Raw genomic sequence first — 25,689 nt, 5'->3', positions numbered from 1 at the left:
CTTTCGGTAGTTTCATATGAATTCCAGTTTTTTAACTGATTATCCTCAAAACTGTTTAGTCCTTTTGATTTCACCTCACCCAAGCATCCCAGCATCTTTGTAACTCATTAAAACAGCACAGAAAGATTCATCCAGGGAAGGGGAAAGATGAGGAGGGAAAGACATTTGGAAAGCACCACAAAATTGTACAAGTGGAAAACAACAGAGAACTGCACAGACAGTATTGAAGAAAAAAATCATATATAATGGAAAGTCTGAAGCGAAATAAAATGCAGTTCAGAAGGAAGGAAAAAACAGGGTGGGGAGAACTACTTTTTTTTTCCATCCCAGCTGGAAGGAAGAGCCTTGCAGCCAAAATTGATCATAATACAGGGTCTGCTTATCTCAACACTCTATTTAAAACACAGTATAACCTAAGAAACATACAATCATCAAAACTGTGATTATGAGACCACACCAGACCATTTCTCTCTAACATCTGTTCAGGAAACACCATATCAGATTTTCAGATTGTCATGAAGACAAACCTTTTCATGCTACATCCATCCTAGGGCTCTGGGGAAATACAGCCTAATAAAAGACAGTCAAAACACCTTTTCCACAACCAGCCTGCTAGCTGTTCAACTCACAAAGCCATTAAATTTCTGATCCCAGTGGAATCTGTTTTTCACTAAGGCACTTCTTAATAACTTCAAAAACAGCACTTCTTTCTTAAAATTACTAAAAATCCAGCACCTTCATTCTTAGTTAAGAAATTGTGCTATTCAATTCCCCCACAAAGCTTTTCCCTATGTTATAATGGATAGGCAGGAATGAATGGATGTGAATGAAGGCAAACATAAGTAACACACTGAGCAGCCACTCTTCTTTTGTCTATGGTTGTGACAAGAGCCACACAAGTTTTCACCAAACAAACAGTGATCAGCTGCATTTCATGCTATGAGACTATGAAAAAAGGACTATGTTGCTTCAATACATTTATCACAGAAATTTAGGATACAGATTGAGCCAAAGGACACTTGTTCTGCCTGAAGAAACCAAACTAAAGTGTTACTTTCCTGGTCAACGTGGCTTTGTTCATTCCTTGTCTTCCTGCATTAGGTAAATGGACACACATTGACAAACAATCCTTATGTTCTTGCAGACCAATCAAAACCTGTGATATTTTATATTACTTTAACTACTGTGTAACTGCATTTGTTAACAGCACAGATTATATCTGAACAAAAAGCAAATAAGAAGCTACTTTCTGACTTTAAAGCACAATCTAATGTTTTTCTAAAGTAAATAAATACAAGAGTGTAGAACAGTTAAAAATCTTGATTAGGTAAAAGCCATTTCTAAGGCAGTGGACCCACTGCAAACTTTAAGATACCATAGCTGAACTGATATTACAGATAGAATATCCTCAAGGGTAGCCCCAAGGCTCATTTCTCCCCCAGATTTCACAGCTTTTACAGGCAGTAAATACTACCTCTGAAGTTATCAGATAGTAGGACTGAAGACAACCTGTTTTATCAAAATTCAATTTTGATAGCTGAGAGATTAACTATTATTTCATCCTACTATCAGGACATTCCGAGCTGAGTAATTTTTTGGGCTTGCTTTTTTTTTCTCCCTTGATCTTGTCAAAAAACTACTATAACATGCTATTTATCTCTATATAAAGGGATTTCTTTGAGAAACCTGACAGCATTCTTCTCATCTGCCAGTTGCGCTTTTAAAATGTATCTTCACCTTTAAACTCTTCAAGCTAAAAAACACAAGTGTACTTGAAGCTCAATCATCCTCCCTGGTGCTATACTCATTTTTAATGAGCCTCTTGTCTTTACGCCTCCCAGCAGACTCCACAAAGCAATCTCAGGTGCTGTGAAACCAATGCTTGATGCTACTCCAAACCTCTGTCTTTTTGAGCCTGAAATCTTCCTGCTAAACCCATATGGGACTGATGGGCCATTTCAGTCAAACCCAATTTCACTTATTTATCACAAGCCTCTACTTAGAAACTCTGCTGTGGATTGCTTGTAGTCACAATCTGTTTCCAGCTTTGAACTTTAAAAAGGATTTAAGCAGTCAATCTCATATCATTATAAATCCAACATGCATTACTTGTATATTGATTGTGAGAAAATAGAAGTTTGAAGCTTGATTTCAGGGCTAATCTTTCCATTTGCTTGATGAGTTCTGCAGTTGTTAGAGAACACTTAATGTGTCCTGTTATACTACAGCATACTAAGCTCAGATGAAAAATACAGACTATTTACAGCACAGCTCTAGCTTTAAGTAAAGAACAAAGGCAGTGTTAGTTTTGCTAGTATCAAGAGGTTTTTCAGCTATGTAACAATTAAAAACAGAAAAAAAACCCTAAGCACTTCTATACACTAATAATGTTCAGATTAATTTTATAAATCTTCTGCCTCATATATCAGAAGTTTATACTCTACTTCATCAACAGGTAGAGCAAAATAAAAAATAGAACACATTGGTACTCATTTTTTTCCTTATTAAAGTACTTTACTAATGGTTTTTGTCCCTACAAATTTTGAGTAAAATAGTTTATCATCTAATTAAACAAGCTGTTTATGTTCTGCCTTCTAATGTGTGCACTGAGACATCTGAGAACAAATGACATAAAATAATTTTATGAAGATCAAACTTTAAATCAGACATTGAAGCCCCTGCCTTACCTTCTAACCTAAGAATCCTGCCACTCTTTTTTTTTCCCCCTTTCTTTCTTTCTGATATCTGTGGGTTTTCCTCCGGATGAGAAAGGCTGTTACCCTTTTTGGTTTCCTTCTTCATGTCCCCAAGTATGCATTTTCCATGCAGTGACTGTGAAGTGCTACAGACTTTAGTTGGGTGATACAAGCATTATTTCTACAACCATTGATACAGCTCTGCTCGATCAATAATTCAGGAAAATATTCATCTCTAGATTAGTTACTGCTGTCATTATGACTCTGTGACTGGATGAAGGAGAGCAGGACCTCCACCTGGAGGTTTTTACCTGTGCTGCCCTGTGAATTAACCTGTAGGAGGTGACACAGTGATGAAGCAGTCAAAAACCTCCAGTAGACAACTTCATCACACGGGTAATTAGTTCACTACATCAATAATGCCTCCAGTCATTAGCAGCACTAACGCTGAATCCCAGGTCTGCTTGCTAAATTCAGATAGCACAACAGGCTTTAACTGTGCTACAGGTATAAATAACTTTCTATTTTTAAATGTAGATAGCATCTGCTTTTTTTTTTTCCCTTTGGTTTTAGTCATTATCTCTTGCAGTAAATTATACTTTATTTCATTCATCACATCTATAACTTTCTTTCAGAAGCAGAAGAATTCATTAATTTTAGAATCCTCTGGTATTTTCACAAGGTCTCATCAATTATAAGAGAGACCCACATTTGACACTGCTGAAAACATTACTACTGCAATACTGACATGTCCAAGCTTAGATGACCCGTGGAGCAAACTCCTGACCTCCCACAAAGCAGAATAGGGCACTTATCACTACACTACCCAGATAAAATAATTACTTTCAATTCTTGCCTATAAAAGGATTAAGTCAGTAGTAAACTCACTTAAATGTTGTACTGTAACAAAAAGAAAAATTTGGGCCACACAAATCTTCAACTTATTTCGAACCTTGCTGAAACCATTTCAGGTTTGTGTTGTGACTGTAATCACCTGAGTATGAGCAACTCCAAAAAACTGTCAGGTTGATTCAAATTCTTTTTTGCTTTCCACTAATTTGTGTTCCACGCCTGATGAAAGGGATGTTTCTTCCAGGTTGTAATGCTGGAACAAGCATCTCTGATCATTTGTGAAAAGCATCTGATATTCTTGGGACACCAGTATGTTACACTGGGAAGGTCATGCCCTCTCAGTTGACAAAGTTTGCTTCAGGATAGGGATAAAAATAAAAATAGCTAAATGTATGCTCATGCCTCCATACAGTATAGATCATAGCAATGGCATTGATTTATGACAGATGAGGCTAGCTCAGAGGTTTTAGGCTCAATTACTTGAAAGTACTGATACAATATTACCATTACTTGTTATATATGGTATATATACATACATTTTTATGCATATTTTCAAGTATCTCTCTTGATTTACCTTTAATTATTTATTAGCCATAAAAACACTTGAGCTTCCAGGGCAATTTTCACATTTTTTCAAATGCATCTTACTTAAACATTTAAAAATCTTTACCAAAGTTGTACTTGGTCTCAGTATCTGAAGTAGTCTAAAAAGTTAATCAGATCGTAAGAATTGTGTGTCAAGTGACAACAAGCAAATAGTTCCTGAGTATTTGTAAGGCTGGAGACTCCACAACCATCACAGGCAATCTGTGGCAGACTTCTGTCACATCTTTCAGTTTCCTGATGTTCAGAGGGAATCTCCTGCATTTCAGGCTGTGCCCATTGCCTCTGCTCCCGTCACCAGGCACCACTGAATAGAGCCTGGCTCTGTCCTCTTTGCACCATCCCTTCAGATATTTGTAGACATTGATAAGCGCTGCCTGAGCCTTCTCTTCCCCAGGCGGTGCAGTTCCAGCACTCTCAGCCTTTTATTATAGAGACATACTCCAGTCCACCATCTTTGTGGCCCTTCACTGGATGTTCTTCGGTATATTCATGTCTCTCTTGTACTGGGGAGCCCAGAACTGGGCCCACCACTCCAGGTTTGGCCTCACCAGAGCTGAGCAGAGAGGAAGGATCACCACCCCAGACTTGCTGGGAATACTCCTCCTAATGCAATCCAGGATACCACTGGCCTCTACTGCAAGGGCCTGTTGTTGGTCCATGGTCAGCCCAGTGTTCACCTCGATCCACAGGGCCTTTCTTGCAAGGCTGCTCTCCAGCTGGTCAGACGCCAGCCTGTACTGATGTCAGGGATAATTCCTCCCCAGGTGCAAGACTTTGCATTTTGCTGAACAGTTCTTTAGTGTATCAGCCACCCCTTCAAGTTTTGTGTCACCTGCAAACCTGCTGAGGGTGTGCTCTGCCCCCTCATCCAGATCATTAATGAAGGTGCTGAACGGGACTGGACCTCTCAAGTCTACCACCAGTCACCAGCCTCTAGCTAAGACTACGTGCCACTGACCATCACCCTTTGGGCCTGCCTCCTCACAGAGTTTTCTGCCTGTCCACTGTCTGCTCATTCAGCCTATACTCCATCAGCTTCTCTGTGAGTTACTGCAGTCAAGGGGGACAATATGTGGTGGTCTCTTCTCATCTATCAGGCCAGCCATTTCATCATAGCTGGTTATTAAGTTGGTCAAGAAGGTCATCATGTTGGTCACTTCCCCTTGGTGAGTTCATGATAACTTCTCCTGATCTCCTTGTCTTTCATATGCCTGAAAACAGTTTAAAGAATTAGTTGCTCCATGACGTTCTGAGGTGAGGCTGACCTGCCTGTTGTTTCCCAGATCGTTTTACTTGCTCTTTTTGACATTTGTTTTCCTCTAGCTCTCAGGCACCTCTCCCATTTGCCATGATCTTTGAATGGTTATGAAGAATGGCCTTGTAATGACCTCAACAGCTCTCTCTCATGCATCCCATTAGGTCCACAGGTACCAAAGGAACATCCACTTAACTCTCCAGTTTTTCCAAAAATGAATTCACTTTATTCTCAGCCTGAATTTGTTTAGTCCTTCAGGCTTCTTTTTAGTAGAGGCCTGCCTCAGTTATTAAACAGTAGTTCTCTACAGCATGTTTCCAAACCTAGATTAAATCTTGTAAATACAACTTGCTGCATAGATTCTAGATGTAAGGAATTTCAGAGGCGTGCTTCCAAAGACTTAATGGTTCAAAATAGCTCTTCTGAGCTTTCCTGAATTTGTGGTCATTCATGAGTTGAGATGTTGCATGAGCTAGATCAAGTATTCCAATGACAAAGTAATAATGCTAGGTGTTCCTCCTGTTTCAGATACTTCTATTCACACATCACAAAGCATGGCTCCCATGCCTCTTTCTCAATCACTGTCTCTTTAATAATGTTTCTTGAGGCTGGAAGCATGTGTCATTTCTGTGTCAGAACATACAGTTCCACCTTACTAGATGACTTAGCTCTCCTCTGATCACTACTTACCATGGCACTAAACCTGTTGTCATCCGCATGCTTTTATCAGTAATGACTGTATTTCTTCCTCATCACTAATAAAAAGGTTAAACATCATCAGATTTAAAATTAATCCTCAGAGGACCTCCACATACTCCACACTGATTACCTATTAACCATTTTTCTAAAAGACATTTGATGTACGCTGATGATTCTGTACCGTTACAATTTCTAAATCAACATGTCACATGGCACCAAATCAAGTATTTTACAAATATTAAATGTTACATATCTCTGAAAAGTTAAACTTGTTTGCTCAAAACATCACATTCTCCTGTGAAAAGACCCATCTCTCAGAACTTTGTATTGAGTGAAATTACCCAGTGAAGAAATACAGATGTGTAACACAGTTTATTCCCAGGCAGCCATGCTACACTGCAGCAAATTAATGTCTGTTTGACAGACTTGGTCATCCTATTCACCCTTTTACTGCTTTGTCTTACGAATTTCAAACAATTCCTGACTTACTTTTTAATACACATCCATCTCTCTTTCCCTGCCTTCCTCCACTTCCTCTCGATTTTTGTAACCTATTTTACTCTTCCTCCTGTCTTAACAAACACACACCAATTCTATTATTGCAATTAGTAATATTCTGCATATATTTTCTTCTACTTCTTCCAAATCCATATTAGTTCTGCTTCCAGAAGTAATTGCCAATGAATTGTGAGGAAAAAATGTCTTATTCTCACGATAAACAAGGACACAAACATAGCTTCACAGTCTTATGATGCTGGCACATAAACAGCCAACAACAGCAGTAGGGACAATACCAGGCAATTCCTAATCTATAAAGGAGTTCTAAATTGTGAAGCAAGGAAATTCTTTCACAGATCTATCACTGCTTTTAAAAAATAAACAAGAAAGCAAACCAGAAAACCCCAAGACTTAAACATAAAAAGAGCCAGACTTTTTTATATAGAACCTGCCACTCCAAAACCTGCCATAAAATTAGCACATAAAGCCATACACTCAGAGTAGTGATGCAAAACAACCACCTATTGCAGAAAATATCTTCACAATCAGTGAAGTCACTGCTCTTTTTAAATAGCTTCACTAAGATGGATTGAGACTTTCAAGAACACACACACACACCTTTTCACACAATTTGTTTTATTCACAAGGGCAAAAAAATTGTGACATAACTCACCTGTGTGTTCTGGGAAATCTGGTATTTTATTTAGAAAGGCATTGATGTGCAAATAACAGGGCTAAAGAAACAGAGCTAAACCAAACTAAATAAAGGACTAAACAGATGTTCATGGAGACAAGGAGTTCTGTGCATGAGAACTTTCTGGAGAAAAATTTATATTAAGTTTTTGTTCTTTAAAATTTAGATGAGTACTTGCAAGATGAATGGCCAGTTTCAATGTTTTTGATAGTTTCTATACCTTAGAAGGTTATTTTATTGATGAAAAATTTAAACCATGGTTGACAAAATGCACCTCTGCTTCTCCACAGTTGTGAAAGTACTACAAAATAATGGATCTCCTTCCTGCAGAAAACTGCCTCATTTACAAGATGAGTGTCCCACATTTTATGCATAACATTACATTCAGACATATTTTCCCATGTTCCTTGGCAGTTTTTATTTTTTTCTTTTCTTCCTATAGCCTCAGGTAAGCCTGAGAGCAGCCAAGAATTAATTCAAGCAATCAGAATGAGACAAAATGTGTATTTCTTATTTTTCTTAATCTTTCTGGCACACTTACCTTCCAATTTTTTAGGGAAGTATTTTAGTCTAGCTTCAAATTCATGAATACTGTAGACTTATTTAAGGTAAATGCTATCCTAATACTATAGTAATTTTCCTCCTTCACTGATTTGCAGCAATAGATCTGTTCTTCAGTGCCAAAGGACTAATGGCATATATCCATACTCCAACCCCTTCACCTTTTTTTGGTTTTGAGGGGGAAGCTGATTTGTTTTGTAATGATTTGTTTTCTCAAAACAAGCATACTGAAGAAATGGCCTATTCACAGTCCATCCTTTTAACAAACCATACTTCAGAGCCAGGTAGATACAGGACATGGGAGTAATGGGGATGTTGCACATTGACTCAGCTGCCCTCTGATCACATCCTTCCTTGCTAAGAGAAGGCACTAGAGTCTCATTCCCTGCCTGCTTGCTGTTGATCATAAGACTTGTATATCTGCAATGCCCAAACTCTGGCATTTTATTTGTAGGGAACTATTCCCTGTGTTACAATATCATCAGCATTATGTGGTGCAACTGTCACCCACGAAATGCAACAAGAAACAAAACTTGAAATCTTTTTTGGTAAAGCCAAAACATGGTCACTGTGAAGGTCCACACCCAACAGACAAACAAAAAATAAAGTCATAAAGATGGCTTCACTATTTTAAAAAGGACCACTATCACATTGATTTATGCATGATGAGAGTTTCAAGATAACATCTCAAATTAACACTGCTGCAGCAGTTCTCACAGATGGCAGATCAACAACAGCTTCTGTACTGTAAATCCTTTACTAAAAACTGTAAATCCTTGCCTTTAAGGCCCAACTCTCTTGTAATCATCTTTGCTCATCTTTCACTACATTGCCAAAAGCCCCTAATTAGTATCATCTTAGGCTGCCTTTCACTGCTCCTCAGCTTAATCATTTGACTAATTACTAGCCATAATCTCAGTGTCAGGTTAGAAGATGTTTTTTGAATGAAGGTAAGCATATGGAAGAAGTCCCTTAACTGGGGGGCATGGAAGGCAGCCTGTGTTCAGCTTCAAGACAATCCCAAGTAGCAGGTAGGCAAAACTATCTAGCTAAGATCTTGGCTTAAGAGAAGGAGAGGGGAAGAAAGATGCAGACACAGCCAACAGCAAATTCACAAACATGATAATCCACAAAGGCCAACAGCAAGAAGCTTTTACTGCAGATGGGAAAGACTGCAGTCTGAACATTCATTCTAGCATGATAGCAGGGTATGTGACTTAGGATTTTCAATGAGTTATACAAAGGAATACCAGCAAATTCTGCAGTAACTAATGGAGGAGGGGAGGAAAGCCTACAGATGTGTTTCTTTGCAAAGGAAAGAAATGAACGTGCCTGATTTAAGGACTATATTGAAAGGATCAGGAGATGGTAAGCACAGATAACAGAAAAGAAAGTATCAGAGATGTTCCCTAAAAAAAGCAACCAGAATAATTAACCAAGGAGCATGGGAAGAGCAGAAACAACAGTGCAGAGAACAACACTTAAAGAGTTCCCTGTCTCCCAACTCAGTGAGCACTGATGCAACACCTCAGCATAATGATATGCACTAAAGAGTAAGGAGATTATGCAGGGAAGAGGAAAAGGACAGGATTAGGAAAGGAATCCGTTCAAAACTCTTCTGCAAAGTGCAGACCTCACACCCCATACTGCTACACTGACCAGAGCCACAGATGTGGTTTCATAGTACAGCCAGACTCTCCAAGATGATACTATAGGTCTGATGGAAGCCACATTCCAATAGTTAAAGAAAGTCTGACAGCCCTTAAATTGTAGTATTTCAGAGCTTCCTATGGTAAACAGAGGATGAAGACTTTACTCTGTAGTTGGCAACAGTGCAGCAACACGTCAATCCACAGAGTTCCAGACTTGGGCTATGTCCAACAGCAAGCACATCCCACCCTGCGGAGTCACTACCAGGCACTGCTGCTGTTCCTCCATCCCCTCAGTAATTCTACTCATCTCTGGTAGGCTCCTTCTCAAACAGAGATGTGGTCCAGAAGCAAATGCTGACTCTAAATCACCACATGCCAAGGCCTGGAAATCAGAGTTAGCACAAATAACGTGGTTAACAAATAACCATTATTTGTTTTCCATAGTCTTCCAAAGTCTTTTGTGGAGTACCAGTACACAGGACAAAAACAAAACAAAACAAACAAACAAACAAAAAACCCACAAACCAACAAACAAAGACAAAAACAAACAAAAAACCAAAAAAACCCCAATAATTTTCCTCTTTATTTGTTTCTTAAACTATCATACAGGCTACATACATTAGTATATTGATCGTAACAAGGGAAGGAAAAACTGAGGGACCTGCTGCACCTAAGGGCTAAATAGTCTCAGGACTGCACTAGGATTTACCTGCCCTTTACTTTGGACACAGCTGCCTGGTAAGAAAATCAGCTCCCTGACAGCCCTGGCCCCCCACCATATAATCCAGTGAACAAGCAGTACTTGTACTTCTAAAGGGCAATCATAATATGGCTTCCTATTTAGGGTTGGTTGCTGCTGTTTATGTCTCTATGCAAGTTTGTTTTTAAAACAGCTTTGAAAAATCTCTAGTTTATATTAAATGTTTTGTAACACATGTCAAAACTGCAAGTCACTGAACAGTAGCAGAAAGCTGACACAGAAGATGCAACTTGCTCAATACAATTCTCTGAATCTGCTAAGCCAGAAGTTGTTTAATACGATTTATCACACCCTGGAGTGTAGTTAAATAATTGTGATGGATGGCAGCATGTCTTAGTCTTTTCCATTTGTTAAATTATGATAGATGAATTATGCACATTAGTGAATTTCAATGAATTCTTTCTATTCACCACGCCTGCTTCAAGAAAAACATCCAGTCAATAAATAGTCTAAATCCATCTCCATCAGAACCGTACAATGTTCTAGTATTATGATAAAGAAGCTGAAGGCCAAAAATGCTTCAGAACAAGTCCCTTGACATTAAGAGCAGCAATAAAGGTATACATGTAAGGTACCTAACCCTTTCTACTATCCATTTCTTAAATAAAGTAACTCAACCTGTATCTGGTAAAAATGCTTGTTATTATCACTTCACCAGAACTTTGGGGGAGGGAAGACTATAATGAATCAAGCCTCCCAAAAGACACACACTTTTTTTTTTTTCTTCTAGCAATTAGCTAACATGGTACAAAAGTCACATATTGAAAATTATGTAAAAAGCAATTCTTTAAAAAAAAAAAAAAAGCAAAAAACACATTGCTAAACATAATAGAATATTTTCTAATAACAACTTCTCTTGAGCAGCCATTAGCTAATTAAGCAACCATTAGGTAATTATCTGGTTTTTGACAACAATCTCACAGAGAATTCTAGGATTCTTGTCATTTTAATGAAATCCCAGAGCACTAAGCTTCAAAAAAGAAAATCCATACCATCTACCTTTTCAAAGGGTTTTTTATCCTGCCATAATTTTTGCATGTGACTGCATCTGACTTACAGCTATTTTGGTTTCCATAAACAGTACAGCACTCCAGTAGAACCTTTATTTGGAATTATTCCTTCAACTGGATTGGTCTTCATCTACTCACAGATGTATAGCATCTGAAGTTCCTGAGAGAAGACTATAAAGTGAAAATGACTGATACAGATTCTCTTTATATATGTCTCCACACATAACTGTATATATTCATAAACTACCACAACTCAAAATGTCTGATAGATGCACTACAAAATTAATGGAAACCACTTCTGATTGTGGATGTGCTGATGTGCACCAGGAGAAAGTCTAAGAAACCTATGGAGGTACATGAAAGACAAGTCTACAAGAGAATCTAGTCAAGATTTAAATGTGTCCCTTAAGACTTATAAAAGAGGAAACAAGACCAAGAAAACAAAAAAGATTTTATTTGACTACATGTGCCACATATTTCAAAGACTGCAGGGTATTTACTTTAACTGCTGGTGAGGTATAATTGAACACAACTGAAGAACAGCATTTTGTATATGATTCACACTACAAGAATGAGGTACCTTCCACAATAGGCTTTTTGTCAAAAATAAATGGAAGGACTCAACTTAGAACACCTATTTTAAAGATTAAGGGAGCAGGAAAAAAAAAGAAAATAAAAAACCCAAACAACCAGACTAATAACTTCACTAGCAAGTTTCTCCATCTTTGATGGAAGGACTTATGAAAAGTTTATGTAAGTACAGATATGAGGCAGTAGCTCTGTCAAATCTCAGTAATCTGGTCTGACTGACAGGTATACAGCTTCACAAACACATCCTGACAGTTACACACACCGCAGCACAAGGAATCTTATTTAAAATAAAGTTTGCAAAAACTAAAACGTGACATTTACAAGATTTCTGAGCAAAAAAACCTCAGGGACAAATTCAATCTGTATTACCTTCATTTCATCCTAGCCTTCCTTGAATATATTGTCCCAGGGTTGTACTTCTGATGTCTTCTATCCAGATATAGACCTAATGCCTAGGAACTATCTTGTCACTTTGCGTCTGCCAGGAGCTTTCAAAAAGCATTTTTATCTTAAATGTGAAGTGTTTTCCTGCTGGCAAAATGGCATTACATCTTGCAGAATTCTTCATTCATCTGCAGCGATACCACCTACCATGGAAGGTTAGATCTGAATCATCTTCCTTAAAGGAAACCTGACATTTCATTTCAGAGGTTCCTTTTTGTCTCCTGTTTCAAGCAGAAATTAGTGTACATTCAGAAATTTCAAGCAGCTGTGCACCACTGCAAGTGCCACAGAACTAAAATAACATTTCTCAGAATTAGTCTGTCATAGTTTAAAGCATCAAAAGTGTTAAGCAATTCTCAATTGACAATGTAATTACAGCATACAGCCTCAGTGATGCTATATACTTAAGGCTGAAAATGCTATTGCAATCTAAAATGCTATTTTCAGTTTCTTGAAACTTTCTCGGTACCCTTCCTTTAAGGCACACCTGACGGGGCAGACAGAAGAATTCTTTTTTTGACACAGGCCTCCTTCATGATTCCAACTTTTATTGACTAAGCAAGCCCCTGTTCCTCAGAGAAAATAGAAGAAATTTCTAGACATAAATATTACAGAAAAACAATTAAGTAAATTCATTCGTGCCCAACTGGGTCTTACTTGGATGACAGAAGCCGTGCATGTAGCTGAAAGCAAGTTACAACAGCAGTACAGACACCGTGAAATGGTGAAAATGCTCCTGGAATTGGGTGTAGTACAATTTGGAGAAGATTTTAACATGAAATTCAGATTTTATTTGTTGTCCCACAACCCCAGACTGCCTAAACTCAGTGAGTGACAGAACTTCACTCTGCATTCCTTAAAGCTATGGCTGATGACCCCAAACAGGCCACACGAAAGGCTTGCATTTGACTCCTGCATGTATCAGGAAGATGCAAAGACAATCCAGCATTTCTCTGCAGCACCCAAAAAGCCCCACAGTTAAGCTCTTTAAGTATTTTTACTGGATTTGCACCCAACGCTTCTCACTTTAGGCCCTGAAAATCAGACAGATTATGGCTCATTGAGAAATCATGTTCACTGCTTGCTCTGCCTCGTTCAAGGACATTTGTAGCAGCAGTCAAGACACACTAAACATCATTTGTTTGCCCCTCCTTGCAGTAGCCTACAGAAAAGGAATCCAGACAGCAAGTTTTCTCCTTTTCTTACTCCTTCATCTCTTTTTAATATTCAACAATTTCTCACATTTCTGTAACTTCTTCTGGGCTTTCTCAGGTGTTTATTCATTTACAAAGTCCCACAGTGCAAGAAGTTGTTAGCTTGTATAAGGGATGGCATTTTTCCCCCTCTAGCAGTCATTTCCAATAATTACCAGTCAATAAGCAAAGGATGTAGATTTACTCATATTAAAATTCTTCTCAGATTATGCTGCAACTCTTTTCTTAACAAGACTGCCTTTTTTCAGTTGTCAAGGTTGACTGAAGAACAGAGTGACAGAAAAATCACCCACCATTCTTTCCATCCCACCACATCTCCACTGTACTTAACACAAAAGACAACAGCAATTTATCATACAACATGTGCAAGATCATGAAAACATAGATTTTGTTATTCAACTTCCCATTTTACCGTAGATTCTGAAATAGGTCCCTGGACTGTACATAGCAAGCAAATGTGCTGAATTTTCATTGATACAAGAATAGTAAATCCTCTTAGATTTATTTATCTATCTTCAGAGGATACACTATTTCTTCCTTTTCCCTAACACAGACAGCAAATATCTTTAATTTCTGTAGCTGAGGTCCCTAAATGTCAACGAATTAAGTGTTTATTCTGAAGAACAGGAGAGAGTGAAATAGAAAAATGTCCTATAAAAATAAATAAATAAACAAATAAATGGGAGGTCTTCTAGGTATACTGAAACTGAGAGCCAGTGATCTGAATAAGCAAGTTTATTTCAAGACTGATTAAAAAATACCACTAGCTTTAAAAATAGAAGTGAACATCCTCAGATCCTTTCTTTATAGAAGGAAAATTAAGAATGCAAAGCGACATCAAAAGAAACATGATCAAAAATAATTATTCAGCATATCTAAAAGTAACAGTTGAAAGAAATTAAACGAAACAGAGAAATTTGTGAAACCTATAGAATGAAGACAGAGAAAATCATAATTATTAATAGAGGACTGCAAATTTTTTATTAATTTTTTATTCCTTTCCAACTTCCATTTACATAGCTCTAGATAAGTTTATTTTATGCAGCTTTTAAATAAAGCTCTTGAGAGAAGAGGATATGGGTGGAATAAAACCAGCAAGTACCTTCTCCATCTGCAGTGAGCAATCACTGAAACACCCCAACATCAACAAACCAGTTCATTATGTTGCCCTTGAACAAAATTAAATAAAATAAAAATAAAATTAACATTCCATCAACAAAGTGTATTATGTGAGTTCTATAAAGAATTAGTAAAAAATTCTTCCTTCTTTTTATGTACAGTCAATGTCAATTTTTCCTTCCTCACAAAAGCTGGAGACTTAGGAATTATTTTCATCCCCTGCAAATAATCTAGGCCTCTTTCAATACTTATTACATTTCTCTGCAACAATTCACAGGCTGAACACTTGCAGTGACAAACACTAGGCCCAAATTTTTCAGTAAAACAATAAAAAGAACATGGTAAGTAAATATAATAAAATGTTTTCGGCAAATATATTGTCCCCTTAGAAATGTAATCCTCAGCAAATTCTTACAATTTTCAGTCATTCTAAACAGGTTAATTTAATATATAGTAATATATTATTATATATACTACATGTTATTAATATGTAGTAACAAAACTGGACACTAACTTGTTCACCAAATACTGACAGTTATTGCTCACATAAATCACGGCCATAAAATACACCTCAAATTTAGCCTAGAAAGCTGTATCTCCTCTTAGTTTAGTTGCTTTTCCCCCAAAAAATCATGCAGAAACACCTCATATGTAGACAGATGTCAAACTATTATACACGCTCCTGAGAGAGGCTGTGAAACAAAGTCAGAGCAGTCTTTCCAAAGATGACATCCACAAGGTGAGAAGCGGCCATGTTCCCGCTGTCAGTGGATCATAGCAAAAACAACCCACGAGGAGGCATTTCCAGTCCTTCAACACAGACACATCTCTCCAGTAATTTCAGTTACCAGAGAGAAGTATGAAATGCATATGTTTCCATATAATTCATGGGCTTTTTAATAAAATGCCAAATTTTATCCACACCATGACTCTTCTGAGAAAACTTACACAAAGCCTATGATCCCATTTTTAATGCATAAAACAAATACAGAACTTTGCAGCTTATTTAGTGACAACAACTGGACATTACCGCTAATTTCAATCCAATTAATAAAAATGAAATGAAATGTTTAAAAATATAATTAAATGTAATCTTACAAATTACATTATATTTAAAATAAATACAACTGACAGAAGAACTTACAGATCTGTCCTGAATAAAGATCGGAGTAGTGACGTAAATGTTAATTCAAATGGAACCTTTTTCAGAGCAATCAAGTTTTTAAGAAAATTAGTTAAACATTAATTTTGCATCAACCACTAATAAAGTTTGAATGTGATCATAACTTCATCCTTCAAAACTAAAAATGCAACACTCATATTATACATATTTTTCAATGTAACAATCATTTATTCCTCCTGTCTTGGCAATTTGCAAAAGGTCAGCTTGTCATACACTATGGAGAAAACTCTTAGACCATAAATTATTAAAGTGAGTTACATGACATTCCTCATGAACCTGAAGTCATTCCCCACTAAGAAGTTTTGCAGAAAAATATTAAATTGCAAGATTTTGTAACTACACTTCCAAGCTGTAAATGCTTAGCCTTTCAAATACATTATGAGAAACAGGGGGGAAATACATCCAAAAGGAAAAGCACTAACAGAAAGGAATTGGTTTTTAAAAATTCTTAATTCTCCCTGTGCACTACAGAACATCAGAAATCCATTCTTTGATGATGCTGTAATGAAAGTAAGTTGCTCTGGTAATATATACAAAGCCCCAGATAAAAGCTTACAGGATTAAAGGATTACATGAAGGTTATTAAAGGGGTTTGGAAGGGAGGGAGCAGGATGCACGCTCTTTTAAATAATGATCATCATTCTGTTCACAAACATGATAAGTTTGGGTTTAGGTTGTGTTTTAGCTTTAGTAATAAATGCTCTATTTACTGTCTTTTGAGCAAAACCAAACCAGTAATATGTACAGAAACAAATGCTGAACTTGGTCTTCAGATACAGAAGATTTGTTTGCAACATAAATCTGTTGCATTGGCACAGCTTCATTAAATAGATGTTTCAGTTCCAAACTGGCACATTATATATTGCATTTTTATCCATAAGACTGTCAAACACCCTATTTTCAGTATTTCTTCCTATGCAAAAACAGATCTAAATGAAAAGCTGACATATCAGTGTAATAAATTACACTGTTTATTACTTCTAAAATAAATACTAGACTACTGTTAATTTACTCACATTATCCATATACATTATGCATGAGTTTCAGAAAGTTTACAGCTGACCAAGATTAAATCCACCGTGGCCTCTTAAACACTTAATATTGAAAGTAAATGCAACTCATCATATGAGCAAACATCTTTTATAAAGAACCTGGAGATTCCTCCTACCTCTCAAATCACTGGGTTTCAGCTTATCCCCAGAAGAAAACTCTTTATAACTGCCTCCCAAGCAGGAAATCTTCAATATGATTTGGACTTACTAAAATTATTTAAAAGACACTGGGTGCACCATACTCACTAGTTTTATTGACTTTTGGTGTAGTTGAACTGACTTTACTAAATATAAAATACTAGTCTCAGACACATAAGATAGTAGACTAATGGGCTATTACTTTCTTCTAATTATTCTATTATTATTATTTCTATGGGCTAATCATTTCTTCTAATGAAGCTGCACATTTTATAATTAAATCTTCCTTGAGAATTGTCTAATTTCTTAAAACTGTAAAAAAAAGTAGGAAAAAATGAAAAAAATTAAGTCAAACATTATTTGATTCTAAACAATACTGATGTTCCCAGTGAACTGGGTATAGCTGGTATAGAAAAAAATAACTACAGTAATTGAAACAGCACTCTAGCTCTTTGCAGTTATAATGAAATACTTGACATCTCCTTGGGGACTCATTTGTTCTTAGTAATTAAGCATAAATTGAAACCCTTGCTGAGGGCAAATCTGTAAACAAGTATTTACCGTAGCTAAGAAAACAGGGTAGTCCATCTGCTCTGCAACCAGCAATTAATAGCCACTTAGAATCATGGAACAGTTTGGGTGGGAAGGGATGCTTGAAGGCCATCTAGCCCAACCTTCCCACAATGAGCAGGGAGATCTGGAAGCAGATCAGGCTGCTCAGCGCCTCACCCATACTGATACTCAGTTTTTGGTGGTAGATGGGACATCTACCACCTTTGTGGGCAAGTCAACTTTCAGGGTAGCATATGGACTTAAGCTTAAATACTTGGTCAGCAATCAGTAAATGCATTCCATTTTACATGTAACAAATCTTGGTCTTTCTTATGCAGGTCAATAGGAAACAATCAACTGAGATCATCACTTTCCAAAAGCAGGTTATTTTGCAAGTTCACACAAAAAAACATTTTACAGTAACATATTTTTCTACATTTCCTAGCATATATCATAGTACCTGTAGCGGTACAGGCACATAGTACCAAATGTGGTAGAGGAAACAGCTGAAGACTTTGTGACCAGGTTTTTTTGCAAACTTATTTTAAAATAATTAATGTCAAATATATTCAAAAATTATGTAAAATTTGAAAAGATCCAGAAACCAAAAACACAGGTAATCTGTCTTTGATGATCCAGTTACAAGGCATTTGACACAACATTTTAAGTCTTTTTGACAATCACTAAGCTATCTTATAGACAACAGGGGGGAAAAAAGGCCAGAAAGTGAATATCCATGAGAATAATGAGATCTATGAGTAACCTGGATAAAACAGAAGTTTTACAATTAATACTGAGCATATTCATGGAAGCACTATTCAAATTATCAATTTTATCCCTCTAATAGTATTAACTTTTAATCTATAAATCTAATACACCTGCTGGAGAGATATTGGTAAGTAACCATGGATGGGTACAGAGGATTTAGAGGAATAATTTTATTAATGTTACTGGGTGCTACCACTGTAAATCATAACCAGAAAAACAATAATAAACTCAAAACACAGATGCAATATGTATATAGTTTTGTCTCCATTTATAGCACACTAATCCACTACTACATGTTTGTGCTGCACAGCAGTTGCACAAAATCCTATCTGTGACAGGAACCCTTCATGCAGAAAATGCTAAAACGTTGGTAGGAAAATTCCAAGCAACTGAGAACGAGATTTCTTGATTTCCACCTTAGCAATTTCTATATACCTTACATTCATCAAAATAAGTAATAGGCTTTATTCCCACTGAAATTATCAGATATTCATTGGTCACTGTCACCCATTCTGCTGCTAGGGAGAGACTATGAATAGACAGGATGGAGAATATAGGCAAGTCAAAAGGATGGTTTTTCCAAATCACCCTTTTAAACTGCTGGCACAAGAAGAGCCACTAGCAATACCCTCAACATGCCAAAACCATCTTCAACACTAACCCTTAAGAGAGCTAAACAGTCGCCTGATAAAAGGGCATAAAACTGAGCTGGTCATTCTACAGCCACATGCTGCCTTGGAGCTTTTCTCTGCTAAGAGTCCCACATTTCATTTAAGCTCATTCTTCAGTACAAGCTCAAATCTGTATCCCAAGGATTTTGCTAAATTTTTCTACAGATGGGCAGTACTCACTACCTTGATGCATCTTCTTTTGAGTAGTTTACTGAAACACATCACTGTAGCAGGCACAATTCATAAATTATCTTTGTTATGTTTTATACCTTTCACTTGCAGTACTTGCCCAACTTGCTCCAGTTATACAGCTTCATACATATGGATAACACTCCTTTGTATGTGCTAACAATACTGGCAGGTTTTCCTTCAATAAACCACTCCAGATGTTAGTCTCAGTAATTATGTCTGACATCTCTCAGCTTTGGTAATGAAATACTGCTGATACAACTCCTTGTTTGTATTTCTATGGCCCATCTTCAGACATAAAAACTACAGAGTTAAAACAGCCACATCGACGAGCACAGAATGAAAATCTACTAAAATGAATACACAGCCATGGCTTGATTAGCATAAACAGGATAAATATGGAAATACAGTCTTCTATTAAAAAAGTATAAGTTATACAGTATATTTCACTTTTCTGCCTAATAAAGTGCAGTTTAAATTATTATATATACGTATGTGTGACCACACAAAAGACAAAATTACCACCGTTATCAATATCATCAAATAAAATATAACCTCTTTCTTGCTCCGAAGAATCAAAACCCAACTTTACACAACAGATCTGCTGCCAAAAAGATATGACAAGAAAGATGCACAGTGAAATTTCTAACCTGAGAAGTACTTATTTCAATACTTATATTACCTAACATCACATCAACTAAACTGAACATTTAAGGTCCTTAGGGAAAAATGTAGCTTAACAATTTGCATCCAATTAGCTTGAATTTTGCAGATGTGATCTTAGAGAATGAAGATTTTAGAAGGTATATTATAAATGCTCAAGAAGTCATCATAGGCTCATACAGTTCTCACAAGCTTTTTAAATTATCACATTAAATGTCATCTCTAACAATAAAGTAATCCAGTCAGTACACAACTACTACCGATGCCCAAAGTCTCTAGTACTGTCATTGTTGTATGGGACACACAGAAGAGAATTAAAGTAGAAACTGATTTTTATAAATACAGATTGAAAATAAACTATTCTTACAGTCCTAAGCTTTTGCAGTTGTCATGCTAATATTTCTGCCAACATTATTTTACTTCAGATAAATTACAAAATAGTGCTGACACCTTGTATATGCTAATAGCTTTCCGATATTTACACACAATAAAACTTGGCACATTACACACACTCACCACTGTAACTGCCCAGCATCATTAAACCTCATCACTAAGTAGCAACTTTTATAATCTATCCATTAGCACAAACTACCTCTAATTTTTTTAAAGTAAGAATAATGTAAAAATCACTTCAACTACTGACTTCAGTAGGTCTGAAATTAAGCCAAAGTCACTTAAATCAGGAAAAACATAAGTGAATTATAATTTGAAATCTACTTAATGAAAGTGAGGAAGCTACTAATATTTGCTGTAATATGCAATTCCACCATTTTCATCACATAAACCAAAAACTTCAGCACATGAAGTATTGAAAGAACTTCCCCACAGGCTACATGAAGTATGAGAAATGTGATGTTTCCCAAATAGTATTATGACTGCTTATATTGTTAATCTGTCACTTCATACCATAACTGAAAATCATTCACAACAACACACAATTACAATAATGATGTCCCATCACTGAACATTTTGTTTACATTAAGCATGAGCAAATGTTTTGAACAGAAATATGTGGATGCATATACGGCTGCCCATCCCCACAGCAAAACACCCAGAGACGCTTAGCAAAGCACATGGATGTTCTTCTATAAACTCAAGGTCATCCAAAACAGTTAATGGGTTTGGACTTCTCCAAGTATTTTGAGGCATTTAAGTCAGCAATTTGTTTGTTTAACTATAACATTCCATTAATGATCAAACAAGAAACCAGTTTTAACTGGCCACACATGACAAAATCTCACATCTGTAGCTTACCAGTGAAGCAATAATTATTTTTTGTAAGAAATAAGGAGGTATATTTTTCAAAGGAATTTATGTATTACAAAAAAAACCCATTTAAACATCTCAGAAGAATGAATTAGGGCTTGCCCCATCCAATGAGAGAAGAATGGTCAAAAGGAGTCACAGGCCCATTATCTGTAATTCTGAACATCTCCATGTGCCCATCACATGAACCCTGTTAACCAGAACTACAGCATTTAAGTGGAGGAAGTGAATTGATGCCAGTGCTGTCACTCATTAAAAGGTATATGAAATGTCCTGAAGATAAGGTGATTTTATTTAACCTAGCCTGTGCTAATTACTTGGCAGGTCATTTTCTTTTCCTGGTAGGGTGAAAGAAAAGGTCTAAGAAAAGCTCAGCAGGCTTGGAAGGGAGTGATTTCAGCACAATATGAACAGCGTATTTTAGGGAGACATCAGGAGAAATATATCACATACTTCAGATGATTCAGAAAGTACAAGTAGGAAGGCGTTATAGACGCTTTAGATTTTAAGACACCACTGCTTTTTTTTTTTGACTATAAACAGAGAATAATCAAGCTCACAAATAAAAAAAAATAAAAAGCTGGACATTTTAATTGTCCAGATTCAACAAACTCCCTGTGTTTTCTTCTAGAAAAGTCTGTCTGAAGCCTAAAACCAGTCAATAGGAAAGAGCTGATTCTGGGATTATCCTCTGCATGAGTACAGTTGAACTTAAAAAGAGTCAGCTCCTTATAAACAGGATAGCAAGCCCAAAAGGGCACTGGTACAGGCTTTTCTAAGACTAAGATGAATGATTTCATTACCTAGGACAAAGCTGACATGTTGGTAAATGAAATTCAAAGGCAAACTTTCCCTTTGTCCATGCTCATGACCCATCTTCAAGGTACACAGTGGAAAGGGATAAACTGAATCTCTTAGAAGCAGCAGTGCAAAGTGGCACATCAGAGGCACAGAACTTTGTTGTCCTATAGCTGAGGCCATTGACCTGTGTTTTGAAACATTCACACTATGCAAAACAAAAATGTCAAATGTTGTATGCTGACTGTAACATAATGAAAAGACGAACCATGGGAAGATAAAACTGTGACAACTATTCTTTGTGGAAAAAAATAAACTATGTGCTAGGAATATTTTACTATGCAGAGTGGAAAAAAACATTTTAAATAGTGTTGCTTTCTGTGACTTCTGAGAGAACTACTTCCAGCTGAAGAACTACCTCCTGATCTCTGTTCTTGAAGTAAAGCCTTCCACAGTACTAACACAGTAGATGAAAGTGTGCTTACTTAGGATATAAAGAGCATCATTATTTTGACAGGACTGGCTACATAACAATACAGTTGTGCCAGACTACTTTGCTTAATTGAGTTCTAAAGGCTGAAGTCATGAGAGAAAAAACCTTAACTCTGTTGTATTCACGAGAAGTGTCTGAGTGCTGTGATAGACACCAATTTCCACAGCCAGAAGTTTCTGTTACAAAATTTTGATCTGTGATTCCTTTCAAATAGGCTTAAGAGTAGAACTTAAACATTTCAGTTCAAGATGGGCCTCTAGGGAGAAGCCAACACTCACCACTCCAAAATTCCTCACAAAGGGGTAGCTTCTTCCATGCCTGGATATACTTCTCAAACAAGGGATTTTTTTCAGTATCAAAACATTATGAATTCAGAGACAGAGACTAATTTTAATTGCTCTCATGCAATACACAACAAACCTTTAGAAAAAGATCCTGATTTTTCTAAAAACACAGACCACACCAATCTTCCATTACAGGCTATAATCTGCAACTGGCTCAAACAAAAGCCAGTGTCAGAAGTTTATGGAAGAACTATTAATCCTTCAAAAGCATCATCACTGCCTTTTACCTTTTGAACCATGTAGGAGAGCACGCACAAAACAAAGTCAAAGCATTCTCCCTCCTGGCCCATGGCTCCTTCTTTAAAAAGGCAGGTGGTACTTAATGCCAAGGCTAAGCTAGCTGCATCCAGACAATAATAACTATTTTTATTACTTGGTATCCGAGATAAGAGGATTCTGTCATTAAAGTGTTCTCTTAGGCTGTGTTTATTCCTGCTCTAGTATACAGACTGAGACTGGGTAAGCTTGGAATTGATCACTTCCATTTGTTTTAATAAACTGCCCTACTTAACTCCCAAGACTGTATTGGCTTCATTCTCCAAGAGGTTTCAATTATGGTGATTAAAACATGTCATTTTTATATTACTTCTAATTGCTATTTTTAAAGGAAGCCTTAATTTATGATGTATTTTCTAGCAAACCACACAGACACCCTATGCAAAATATGAAGATATAAATTCCCTGTTTCTGTTCTCAATGGAATAAATAGTACTTTGAACCAACTTTCTGTACTCTCAATGCAATGTGATGCAAAGAATTACTAGCAGTGTCTTTCTGTATATGAAAATATCTTGACAGCTGCACTGCTTGAATGCTGTTACGTATTTACATTATTATATGTTTCCAGCAGGTTTTAAGTACATTCTCCAAATAAAATTGTTAATGTATTTGAACCCTGGCAGTGCTGTAACCATGCCAGCTGAACACTGTTACAACATACTTGCATATGCTTTAAGGAACAACTCTTGTTTACTGCAGGGAACCTCGCAATGTTTCCCCCCACAGTGAGTGTGCAGAACATGATCCAACCCAGAGGAATGGGAACATGGCAGCACCATGCCAGGGAAACTACACCTTCAAGCAAGGACAGAGGTGCAGACCTTCTGTAACAAAGCAGTCTCCTGCAGCACTGAATGACAGCACAAGTAACAGGTGAATACAAAGATCCAAACAAGAAAAACTGAAAAAGCTCCTGAATCGTCTCAGGCTGGAAGTCTGTGACAGAAGTAAAGAGTTGAGCTGGGGCAGAGGAGAGGTCTCATAGCATCAGATTTTGAACACCAGGAAACACTCATCTCCTGTGAGGGTGACCAAGCACTGGCACAGCTTGCCCAGGGAGGATGTGGAGTGTCCCTCTTGGAGATATTTAAAAGCCATTTGGATGTGACCCTGGGCATCCTGCTGTAGATGTCTCTGCCTGGCCAGAGGGATGAGATGATGTCCAGAGGCCCTTTCCAACTTCAGACATCTGAAATTTTGTGAATTATGTTGAGGCAGAATATAGGCCAAAAATAATGTCTGACCCAGGATTTGCCTGTTACACCCACATGACAGTAAAACCTATTTTAATATGTCCATTATAAACCTGAAAATGCTGTTCACATTTTGACTGCTAAGAGATGCATACAGTATTTTACATTACCCCAAGCAGATGACCTTAAATGATCATATAAAAAAAATCTTATTTTCAAGATATCTGTAAATCCCTGTGCAACTTAGCTTCTCTAACTCCTGCTACATTTAGAGGCATCACATCAATTTTTACAAACTCACTTCATACAGAACTGAAGCACCTAACAGAATATGAATAAAAATAATTGGAAAAAACCTGTACCTTGAAGAATATTTACTATGTGTTTATGTGGGAGCACCTTCAGAATAATGAAAATCTTAATTTTGTTGACTTTTAATAATACGGTATATTTAAATCTGAGTTTTAACTGCAAGTAAGATTTATTACTTTTCCCTTTGATTTATTACTTCCCCCCCCTTTCCCATTTACTTTCTGTTGCAATATTTCATAACATGATACGGAAATTTTAAGTCTGACCATAGTAATTAATTTATTATTACACAGCATTACCATTTATATTCCAAAGTCAAACAGCTAGCCAGTACCATGCTAAACATAACCCCTCTAACTAACTTACTTCATGTTCACAGGAATATTATGAATCTATTTATCAGAAAATGTGGTTTTCTGTAGACAGAGGAAATACACTTTCTTTTGCAGCAGTTATTCACCATAAAGCAAATATCGCAACCTGTTTTGCAAGCTGTTACCCTCCTACTTGAATTACATCTTTCAGCTTTCTGTAGCTGTCATTAACTTTGGCCTCTTCTTTATCTTCAATCTGAAGTTAATTCTCTGGCCAGCATGTTGCTTGATGCTTTGAGGGATTAAATATAAGGGTTTATGAAGAAAAGGAGCTTTTCATACAATGCTATTACACCATGATAGCTTTCAAATAAATTATAGACTCTTGAAAAATGCATGTTAAACATACATGCTGTCCATTTAAAAAGAAATATTATCATATTGTAAAATAATAAAAAAGGATTATTTTAAGGCACTCAATAAACATATATGCAATCCTATTAAAAGAAGCAGGCAGTAACAGACCCACGATGTCAGCACAGCACACAGACACTGGGAATGCTGTCTGCTGTTCATAGCCAGTGTACCATTATTGTTTTGAGACAGATTAAAAATTGTACCTAAATTTTTACTTATAAAGGCAATTCTCTTAAGAAAACAAGAAATCTAGAAAAGTAGTCTACTGTTGCAGGGCTACAAATCTGTGTTGCTGTTGTATCAGACATTACATTTCATCTCACTTTAGCTGCTGATGAAGTGAAACATTTACCCACAGACCTATTTGGAAATTTAGGACAGTAATAAAATGGTTTATGTTAACCAC

The 25,689-nt window shown here is 36.7% G+C and overlaps 1 protein-coding gene across 13 annotated transcripts in view; it reads right to left on the bottom strand.

Annotated features, from left to right (window-relative positions):
* The window catches only part of PTPRM (protein tyrosine phosphatase receptor type M), a 445,815-nt gene that overhangs the window by 352,798 nt on the left and 67,328 nt on the right, over positions 1-25,689 (bottom strand). Inside the window, exon 1 of one of the 13 annotated variants that reach the window (XM_068192161.1) lies at positions 4,995-5,123. The exons of the other annotated variants lie outside the window; for them this stretch is intronic. Within the exon in view, the coding sequence (XP_068048262.1) occupies positions 4,995-5,031 (37 nt within the window). The 5' untranslated portion in view covers positions 5,032-5,123. Of the gene's footprint in view, positions 1-4,994; positions 5,124-25,689 lie in introns of those variants that run through there. 13 annotated transcript variants of the gene reach the window in all.

The sequence above is a fragment of the Anomalospiza imberbis genome, chromosome 1 (assembly GCF_031753505.1).
Source record: "Anomalospiza imberbis isolate Cuckoo-Finch-1a 21T00152 chromosome 1, ASM3175350v1, whole genome shotgun sequence".
NCBI lineage: Eukaryota > Metazoa > Chordata > Aves > Passeriformes > Viduidae > Anomalospiza > Anomalospiza imberbis.
Note: the sequence above shows the minus strand (reverse complement) of the source record. Positions and strands in the feature narration are given on the sequence as shown.